Source organism: Sinocyclocheilus rhinocerous, unplaced genomic scaffold, assembly GCF_001515625.1.
Source record: "Sinocyclocheilus rhinocerous isolate Xijiao unplaced genomic scaffold, SAMN03320098_v1.1 scaffold262, whole genome shotgun sequence".
NCBI classification, from domain to species: Eukaryota; Metazoa; Chordata; class Actinopteri; order Cypriniformes; family Cyprinidae; genus Sinocyclocheilus; species Sinocyclocheilus rhinocerous.
Window position 1 is genome coordinate 1,152,992 of NW_015641038.1, and position 10,911 is coordinate 1,163,902.

Here is a 10,911-nt window from a genome sequence, read left to right on the forward strand (position 1 = left end):
AAAGTGACTTTTTTTCAGAGAAATATATTTTCAATCTGAGTATGAACAACAACAAACACAAACCGTGCAGCTATTTAGTGAAAACCATTGCACAAATTGTCTTCTGCAACAAAAATACAAACAGTGCAAATGATTCACAAACTACACACAAAATGAGTGAGAAATATACAGAGTGCAACAGAAAAAATAGTGAAAATGATATTTATGAACTATATAAGAATTATTTACATAATATACATAATATAAATGATCGATCCGCTGGCTGTAATCTGCGTCGGAATCGATTTTACCGGGACATCGCCTAGCGACGCGAAGACATAAATTCCAGTGCTTTATCCGATGTGTACCGCTGTTTCATCCTTGCTTTTGGTTTGTTTTATGTCAAAGTACTCAGTCGTGTGTTTTTCTGGGCTTTTTCAGAGAGTTCTCTCATGCAAATGTGTTATTTTGTGTTTGTTTTCATGCACGCACGCACGACAGACTTTACTTTCACTTTACGTTTGTTCAAATTTACAATGAAAAATCCTAAATGGTGGTTCAAAAGACCAAAACCTATGTTTATTTTTTTAATATGGGACAGTTTGAACCAATCTGGGCACGGGGGTAGGACTAAGCATCAACAATCGTTCCTGTTTGGCTCAGAGGAACGAAATACATTGGTTTCTTCTGACGAATCAACGTTGTCAAAATGTGATGACGTAATCATATACACTATGGAGCCTCTGAATGTCCAAATAAGACGAATGAGATATCTCCGAAAAGCTTTTACAGCACTTTTTAAAGCATTCAAATAGGATTAGCGGTTCAAAAGTTATTATACATTTAATAACAATAGTTATTTTTAGCCGTGGGCGGCTGTCTCGGTCTTTGAGGGTTAACCAGTCTTTGTTTTGTTTTGATTCGTTTGATTTTTATATATTTATTTTTTGTTTTAGTTTTTTTTTGCTCTGCTTTGTGCTTTGTGCTTTGTGCTTTTTGTTTTGTCTTTCTTTCTTTCTTTCTTTCTTTCTTTCCAAATATTCGTTTTTTTAAGCATAATGTATAATAAAATGCATATTGGTATTCAGTAAGAGTCCTGATGCCTGTTGTCTTGATGCCGTGAAGACAGACCAGCCCTGCTGTCTCTAGCTGCCTGTTGCATTCTGAAAGTCATTTGTGGCACGAGAGCTACTTTTTCTCTAAGTTTCTATGGAAATGTCTGCTTACTTGATTGGCTGTTCCAGATTGCACAGGAGATTTCAGTGTTTTGCAAATGGACCAACAATAGCCCGCAATGAAAATAAAGTCAATTGAATTTAATTAAAAAGTAAGGTTGACAGAATTTCTTCCAAAGCTTACGATGCTTTTATCTGCTACTGTCGGGGTTTCACTTAATCAGTATTAGTGTTGTCACGGAACCAAAATTTCTGTATTCGGTACCAATACCAGTGAAAATCCACGGTTCTCGGTACCAATTTAGGGTTTGCTGGTGTGTTTCATGATCTTCCTCAGCCTTCAGCTGTAAAAGGAAAATATAATATACTTCAGTAAAGCAATGGACTGAGTCTGACCAAATGCAACATTAGATCATTGACATAATAAATTTAGATAAGATTACATATATTAAGTGTATATCAAATAGATGGAAACTCTAGTATTAAAAGCACTTTATAATAAGATTCCATTTGTTAGATAACATGACCTATCAATAAACAATAGTTATAGCAATTCTTCTTCTTAGGGTTAATTTCAAAATTTACTAATACATAAAATAAAAATTTCAGTCTGTTAAATTATTTAATGCACAATGAACAAACATGAATGATCAAGTGTTTGTATTAAATAACATTCAAAAACATTAATTAATGTTGTAAAATATATATTGTTCACTCACTGTAAGTTGATGTTAAATAATAACATTAGGTCATGTTAATGAATGGTATCTTATTGTAAAGTCTATACAGGAGATACAATTTGACTGTACTTTTAGCTTCATTCTGTGTTTCCCACAGACTTGCACTCTATTTGTTGCGGCATATATATGCAAATTAATTCTCTGCCAACAGGAGGCGCTTGTAGAGCGGGAGAGATCGAGGTTTCCCCGGTAACCGCTGTACACAAAGCAGCGCTCCGCTCACAAACGCTGCTTTATCAGACATTACATGTAAGATTTAAATGAAAATGACATCCAAAATTTTCTGAAGACAGTCGGACTCCTTCAGAAATACAGTGATATAAAATTTTTTTATAAAAGATTTTGAAACGTGCAGTTATTCAACGAAGTCAATCAATGTATGAGAAAAAGCCGCACATATGCTAACGATTAACTTTTTTTTATTTCATAACAGAAGATCTAAATATTAAAAATGTAAATGAAACTTACCTGCTTGAACTCTTTCATTTGATCCAGGTGTCGGTCTTTAAAGTGTTTTGTTAGTTTGATGTGTTTCGTCCTTTTGAGGTCACCATGTCTCAGTGCTTTTATGAAGAGGATAGTTTTCGGATAGCGCATCAAGAACCGGGTTGACCGGGTACTCAGTACCACCGGTACTTAAGAAAACCTGGTACCGTAACGCTTTCATTTTTTTTAGTACCGACTTGGTACCGAAGTACCGGGTCTTTTGACAACACTAAAGAAATTCAAATTTACAATTATACTGATTACTCTTACTTTCAAGGAAAGAAAATCCATTTTCAGATGTATGGTATAGAGAAACATCCTGTATCTGAAGAAGAAAAATAGAGCACTTAAATGAAATTGACTCAATGTCACAGCTTGGTAGTTATCTTGCTTTAGAGGCAATTATTTCTTTGCCATGTTTTAGCCCAGGGTCAAATTAACGTGACACACAGCCACATGGTTCATATGTGAAAGTGTGTGTATCACCTGATTTGGAGGGTGGATGTGGTGGGGGGGCACTGACTCTGAGCCCTGTTCCTCCTCTTGACATTTTGCCTTAATGATAATTAATTGCACTGCTTCTATCTAGCATCTCACATATGTGTTTTCCATAGACCCTCCACATGCTTGAAACTCTGCTTCACAGACAGTAATGTGATTTATTCCTAATGTTACAAACAAGATTAAACTCCTTTGGAAGATGGATCGGGGTCCTTCGAGTCCTTTCTCACCACAAAAGTCTGCGTTGGTGACATCATAAAGGATGGGAGGAATAATAAAGGACACTGTACAAGGTGGGATAAATGGGGGAACACTTTTATGACGACTCGCTCTTAGACGTGACCGCACACACATGGTATGCCTGACGGATCCGAGTTGTGGCTAATTGCCATGTGTGCTGTTGAATATGCCATTGTTAGAGTGGAAAGCAGGGCCTGTTCTTTTTTCCTTGTCGTTCTCCTCTTGTAGCCCCCAAAAGTTGATTATTGGTAAATCCCAGAACATGCAAGTAAAATCAGATGGAAATACAGTTCTTTATTTGAGTTTGTTAAAGTTTAGCCCTGTCGTTGCTGTGATCTTACCAGTTACTCATTTAGAAATTAATTCCTCCACACTGTCTTCCAGCCATGACAGAAAGCAATTAGAGTGTATAGTTTCTCTCTTTTTTTTCTTGTCTGTTGCTTCAATTTATGATGCCGTAAATAAAGGATGCAAAATGAGTCTCATCATTTTAGATCTCAGGGAACTCAATATTCTGCCTGACTGATCAGAGGTGCGTGTGCCCGCGCAACTGCATTAGTATTTATATGAGGGAGCGTCAGCATGCCTGTGTGTATAGGGTTTGTTATTTAAGACTTCGCTCAGATCCACCCCCGATGGATTGAAAGCACAGGCCTGAATTATGAGAGGCGGTTTGGGTAATGTATTTTTAATAAACAGACTTTCTGGGTGAAGAGCTCGGAGTGACCCAGGCTGCAGCGCTCCATGGGGTCCTCCAGCTGTGTGAATCTCCGCTCCCATGTGATCCTCCTGGGACCGCGATGTAGAGAGAATTACATCTGAACTCACAGTGGAAGATTGAGGGACACAAGTCTGGGACCAAAATAAAGTAGCTATGGGCTGACTTGAGTAATTGGCAGTTTGTTCAGTTTAGTCAGGAATAGCTCACTCAGAAATGAAAATTCTGTCATTATTTACCAATGTTGTTCAAAAACGGTATGAGTTTTTCTTATTCGAAACAGAAATTTTAAAGATTGTGCTGGTCGCTATTTTTCATGCAGCTAAATAGGCAATGAATCTTTATAAGTTCAAAAAGATTACAACATCCATATGTATCATAAAAGTACTCTATATGATAGTTTGAAAAACAAACTGAAAGTTCAAATCGTTCCTTTTACCTTTGTGCACAAAGTTTCAGGATAAGAAAGCACAAAAGTTTCAGCTAGTGCTTGTTCCATAATGCACAAGTTGCTTTCTTGTGTCATCAGATTCAAGCGAATGAAATAATCTGTATTTCAGTTGTATATTATTTAACACATGTGCTTGGTGATATATGGAATATTAGCAGTATAGTCTATTTGTGATGAATTTGTTGACAGTTTAAACAGATGCAACCTAGTGATTTTAATACTTTTTATTTGGTTATAAGTTTCTTAAAGAATGTATCATTAGACTAATTTCCAATCTGAGGCTTGGGACAGATTTTAGATTTTCTTTTTAGTAGTGTTGAATTTAAACTTTAGTTGGAACCAATACAGTTAAATTTGCAAAGTTTAACACATTTACATTTCCGTACTTTAATGATGTCTGTCATCATGCAGTGTTATGCTGTGAATACTGTCAAAAGCTGAAAATAATAATTTAAATATTCACATGTCCTATTTAACTACAGAAATTGCTTATAGTTAAAGAAAGGGTTTTATTTGGTAGACTTTTTGAAAATTTTAATAAGCAGTTCTGTTTTTTTTAAGAAATTGTATTTTTTGTATATATTGTGTATTGTATATATTATAAAGACGTACATGTAATGCACAAATATCGTGTCACTTTCTTTACAAATGTATTAAACTTCCAGCATCTGCAGGCACTTAACAATTCAACTCAAAACATTCGTATCTGACGGATGTTTCACGACATCACAATGATCCAAAATGAACTACAGATGAAAAGCGGATTGCTGAGTGGCAAACTAATGTTGTGAGACCACTTGCCATCAGTTTACATTCACACAAACTCCACTAATGTCGCACAGGCAGCTCCCTGTGAAAAAGTCAGCACTTGCTGGGTTCCTGTTGGCCCATCTCTAGTATCAAAAGGGCTGGCCACATACACATAGAGCCTCATTTGTGAAGAGGCAATGTGACTCCAAATATGTCATCTTCATTGTCAAACTCATTTAGGAGATCTTGTTTCAAACACAACAACAAATACAGGGGATTTCCTCAACAATCTGGCCCAGTCTGGTCGGTGCTGATGAGATTTTTAGTGGTAGGGTCTAACTCATGGCAGGAAGAGACCAAGTCGTTCCTACTAGGCAGTATATTGTGGAGTCCAGACAATGTCCAGGTGGTTGAAGTTAGACCCTGGCAGTGGGAGTATATGTAAAAGTTATTTCTGCATGTGTTTGTATTTTGCGCATTTCTTTACTGTGTGCGCTCATTACAGTTGATTTGGTTAAGAGCGTCTGCAGTGTGTCGAGGTGTTGCATAGCAAGAGATTACTACTTAATGAGTCTGCTTAAAATACACACCCACACACATACAAACACACACCGGGAAGATGACAAAACCTATGTGGTACAAGCAACATGCAGAAACACACAGGAAATTAGCCATCATTAGACATATTTTTGTTTGCAGTTTATTTTGGATCTTATAATAACAATAATTCCCCAAAAAGAACAAAAAATGTTGGTCTGTTCTGCCTGAGTCTGTGTATGATTAACTGTTTAAAAATAATAATTTAAGGACACAACACATGCAAATGTCTTCAGCACGCAAAATTTGCATCTGATGGCATGTTAATTGAATTATCCTGATATGTCACACTTCTCATAAAAGCGTTTTTCTCAACAGGAATGTTGCGTTAAAGCATTGTCAGTTTTGATTGTGCATACAATGTTTTTTGTGTGTGTGTGTGTATGTGTGTGATTAAATCACACAGAGCTTTTCCATCACCATGTCACAATGACATTGATCAAACGCCTGTCGACAAGTAGATTTTGCCAATAAAAAAAAAGAAAAACAAATGTCAAAACATAATATATAGCTTTAAATCATGTGGCTGATGAAAGCAATTGACAGCATTTTGTTTATTCGCTTCTCCAAGACCCCCTGGAATTCTTCACTAAGTAGGCTAACACTTGGTTAGCACTTCCATACACAGTGTCAGAATCATCAGTTTGTAAGCTAGTTGTAGTAATGCTCTCTTATCAAATCCCTATTGAGCTTTGACTCCTGTCATTAGGTTGCATTAGCTGAAGTGTCATAGAGCGCTCAAGGGACAGCCCTGCTCCTTCTTCTGCTCTGTATGCAGACAGAGGCCGCTGTCGATCCATTCACCCCCTCCTTACTTTTTTTAATTAAGAAAATTGATTGTCCTGTCCTTTTCAAAAAGCATATTATACTTTATTAAGTAAGTTCTTGAGTAGGCACAATAACACAAGAGGAGCAGTTTAATATAGGAAAGGAAAAGGAGGTGGGGGTGGATAGTGAACTAGTGATTTGAATTGACTGGTACAGGAACGCAGCAAATGCCTGGGAGCTATACAAGCAGATTATTCGGTTTCTGATGGCGGCCTGGAATGGTAATGTCTCACCGCTTCCCCTGCAAGTTTTAATGTAATTGTGCACCATATCAGGTATTACAAAACATTTCTGGTCCTCCCACTCTATTCCTTTTTTTTCTTCTATGTTGGTTAAGATGTTTCTTAGTATTCCATCCTGATAGCAAGACCTGTTCCTTTATTCTCAGAAACTGAGAGACCGTGAAAGGAAAATGAGAATGGGAAAGTGTTTAGTTCAGTAAATCAATAGCTCTCTAAATAAGTTCTGTAGCCTAATATGCTATGCAAATTTTAAATCGAGTTAACTTGATCCGTAGTATATTAGACAGAAACAGGGATCAAATCGTTTAGATTTGAACTGACTTGAATTGTGAACTGATTTGACTGAATCATTGAAAATACCCAACTCAAAAGAAGAATTAATCACGAATCTGTTATTGCAATGGCTTGTGGGCATGTTTATTCACCAGCTTTACACGTGAGTAATATCTAGCAGATGAAACATTTTAGAGCACAGCATAAATAAACATATATTCATGAGGGATGTGAATCGTAAGTTTTTGTAATTCTGGTTCTGATTCTTCTTAATGATTCTTGTTTCATTTAATGATCTTTTTAGTACTTTTAAGGAAGAATATTTGGAAATAAAGAAAAGCCAATTATATTGCATTTACTTCCCTCAGCAGTCTAATAATGAGATCATGTAAGATTTCAACAGAACAAATATATATAATATAACTGTGTTTGTACAGACTTTTTAATGACGTTCCATGTACTTATTAGAGGTGGCAAAAATTAATTCCAATAAATCTCTTAATTCCAGTAAAATATATATTAAACAAAATACAAATGCAGAATGTAGAAGCATATTTCGTTTGTATTTATTTATTTTTGCATGTAGTGCTACATTGTTGATTGCGTTTCTTGTTATGATACAATAATGATATGTAGTTTTGGATGTTTTATGACAGATTAAGAATGTAGGCTTTCAAGAACTGGGATCAGCCATTAGTTGCATCTCTTCTACCAGTCAGTCACGCTCGCTACAGTCACCACTGTTATTTGAATACATTTCTTCAAAAGCAATCTTTTTTAGAGGGTAGTTATATGACAGACAGGTGCGTTTCTCATCAATATCAATTTTAAATGGATAGCACACCCGCCATGAGAGTGTAAGAGATGCTGTGAGTGATATGACTGGGTGTGGTTATATTTGTGATTCGATTTTCAAGGCTTTTATTAACTTAGCTCGGGTTAAGGTGTGGCCCTTCTGTAAAGCATGAATTTCTTTATTTAATATCCATTTGCATCACAGACTAAATGAGGAAATTGCTCTCGACAGTGTCGAAATAAGACAGGCCCCTGTTTTGTTAAACCATGAGAAACTGTAATTGCCCTAAATTGAAACTGGCCAACACGCACACCATCCTGCAAATGCAAAATGATGTTTAACTGAGCGCTATGCTAAACCTTTCATAGAAATTCACTTTTGTGCAGCTTGTGCCAAAGGAAACTCTAGTTAATAGTGCGATTTGCCTGCTATGAACAAACACGCATTACCTCGTTGAGTTCTGATGGAATTTTTTTGCTATGAATCACTTTATAAATTCCACATTTTTTTTTCTCTCTCCCCTATCATCTTTGATTTTGGTAACTGATTAAAATGTGTATCCCTAAGCCACATCAGTGACATAAGTGCACATATTTTATTCATTAAAACATCATCAACAAAGGCCGGCGCCGACATAGTCACCAATATTAGAACCTCATTGCTGTTCATGGATTGAGCTGGAACAGCAGAACTGTTTCTAGGGCATTCCGTCTCCGATTTTCAAAAATCAAAGAACAATTGAAAAGCTTTTATAGAGATCAGAATAGGCGCCATTGGCTCAAAAAATAGTTTTTAGTATTGTGAGCAGTCAGAACCACACATTGAGCAAGCTACTTGAGTAATAGCGAGTCTCTAACATTGGTCTTCTCTTTTGCTGGGTTTCAGATATGGTGCGGAAAAAGAATCCCCCTTTGAGAAGCTTCGGCGGTGAAGAAGAGGAGGGCGAGCCGGTGGCGGCCGAGGCCACAGGCCCAGAGAGCGGGAACGCGGGGAGCCAGGCTTCAGAGCCCGACAGGGCTGTGGGCGAAGAACAGGAGGAACCGTCCTCCCCTGGCCCCATCAAACCAGACAGGCCTGACTTGCATAACTCCAGCCACAACCTGGCAGCATCCTACTCTAGCCGCGAGGGCACTGATACAGAACCGCTGGACTCTACCGCCTCCCCAACGAACTCTGATCCAGGTGAGAGAGGAGACTGTGAGGATGACCGGAACAGTCTAAAACCCACCACCCGGTCAGGCGGTGTCATCGTACAGGGCTGCACCAGTAACGGAGAGGAGAGGGACGCCACACACAGCCCACTAGCGTTGCTGGGCTCTGACAGCCCTCGTTGTTTGGCTATCGAAGGCTCTATAGTCCCTCTGGTTACACTTCATCCACAGAGGCCCATTGGGGGAGCGGAGGATGCCCCTAGCCCTCTGGGAGCTGAGACGGGAGCACCTCCACCGATCTCACCCAAACTACAAGACTTCAAGTGCAACATTTGTGGGTACGGTTACTACGGCAACGACCCCACGGACCTGATCAAACACTTTCGTAAGTACCATTTGGGCCTGCACAACCGGACACGGCAGGATGCGGAGCTGGACAATAAGATTCTGGCACTACATAACATGGTGCAGTTCACAGCCCAAACACAGGCCAAAGACTCAGCGCGCCTCCTCGGCCAGTCAGCTCAGAGCGGCTCTGCGGCGGAAGCAGGGTCACCCAGGTCCTCCGTACTTAATGGCACCTATGACGTACAGGTAATCACAAAGCAGATGAAAGGAGAGAAATGGTTTTTCTAGATGTACATATTCATTCAATACTATAATAAATAATAAAAATACTAATAAATATAAAAAATACATTAAAAAACAGAATAGTAAAAAAAACAAAAATATTTAAGTTTTTTTAAACTACTGAAAATAAACATTTTAAGTACTGCTCAAATGTTTGGGGTCGGATTTTTGTTCTGTACAGCAAAGTGAGTAAAGAGACATTTATAATGTTAAAACAATGTTAAAGTTTTGTATTTAAAATAAATTATGTTCTTTTGAGAGTTCTATTCATCGGAAAAAAAAACAACAACATGGTTTTCACAAAAGTACTTAGCAGCACAACCGTTTTTAACATTGATAATAAAAATAAATGTTTCTTGAGCACCAAAACAGCATATTAGAATGAATTCTAAAGGATCATGTGACACTGAAGACTGGAGTGATGATGCTGAAAATTCAGCTATAAATTTATTATATATTAATATTAGTATATATTAAAACAGAAAAATTATTATTAAAATTATACATATTTCAAAATATTAATGTTTTACTGTATTTTTGTTAAAGTAAATGTAGCCTTGGTGAGACTTTTTTCAAAAACATTAAATAGTCTTACCAACATGTGTATTTATGCATATTAGAGTTTTGCTTCATTCCTCTCGTCACCTGTATTGAAATCAAATTAAGTCTCCTGGCTGCTTTGCCTATGAAATGCTATTTAATGATGCATGTAGTTGCTTCCTATGTAGAGTGTTCCAAATCAATGACTTGTGTGGGCCCATTTCAGTTAAGATGCGGCCTTAGAAGGCAGCTGCCTATGTAAGAAGCAAGACGGCCTTATAGTTTTGGAGCAGTGCTGTAGTCAGACCCATGGGTCATTAAGGCTTAAAAATGATGCATGCACATGCAACTGTGAAACTTAAAATTTGTCACAGATGTAAAACCACTAGATGGATGGTAACTGTACATGATGCATGCAAAGTCATGCACACGCAGAAACTCACACGCTGATGAACATTGGTTGCATTAATTCCGAAATTTTGACTAGCCCTCATAGAGTCTGTATTTGTTCATGTTTGCTATAAAATAACGTCATGAATAAGCAATCAAGCAGCTCCGTTCAAATTGAAATGCAAACATAATTTGTAGGGGTGCTCCGATCAGGATTTTTGAGGCAGATCGCCGATCACAGAAAGCAGTATCTGCCGATACCGATCACAGATACCGATCTTTTTAAAGCCTTCTTTTTATCATGTATAACTATTTATAGTGATACTCCAACTATTTATAATTGACACTCCTAATTGAGATTGTAGATAGAGTTGTCAATGGTCCATTTGAGATATAGGTGGCGGTAATGCACTTATAAGTCTGT

At 37.6% G+C, this 10,911-nt stretch overlaps 1 protein-coding gene across 1 annotated transcript in view; it reads left to right on the top strand.

The window, feature by feature from the left end:
• The window catches only part of LOC107754280 (zinc finger transcription factor Trps1-like), a 146,672-nt gene that overhangs the window by 34,234 nt on the left and 101,527 nt on the right, over positions 1–10,911 (top strand). The window contains exon 3 of the mRNA XM_016570673.1: positions 8,662–9,521. Coding sequence (XP_016426159.1) covers positions 8,662–9,521 — 860 coding nt within the window. The remainder of the gene's footprint in view (positions 1–8,661; positions 9,522–10,911) is intronic.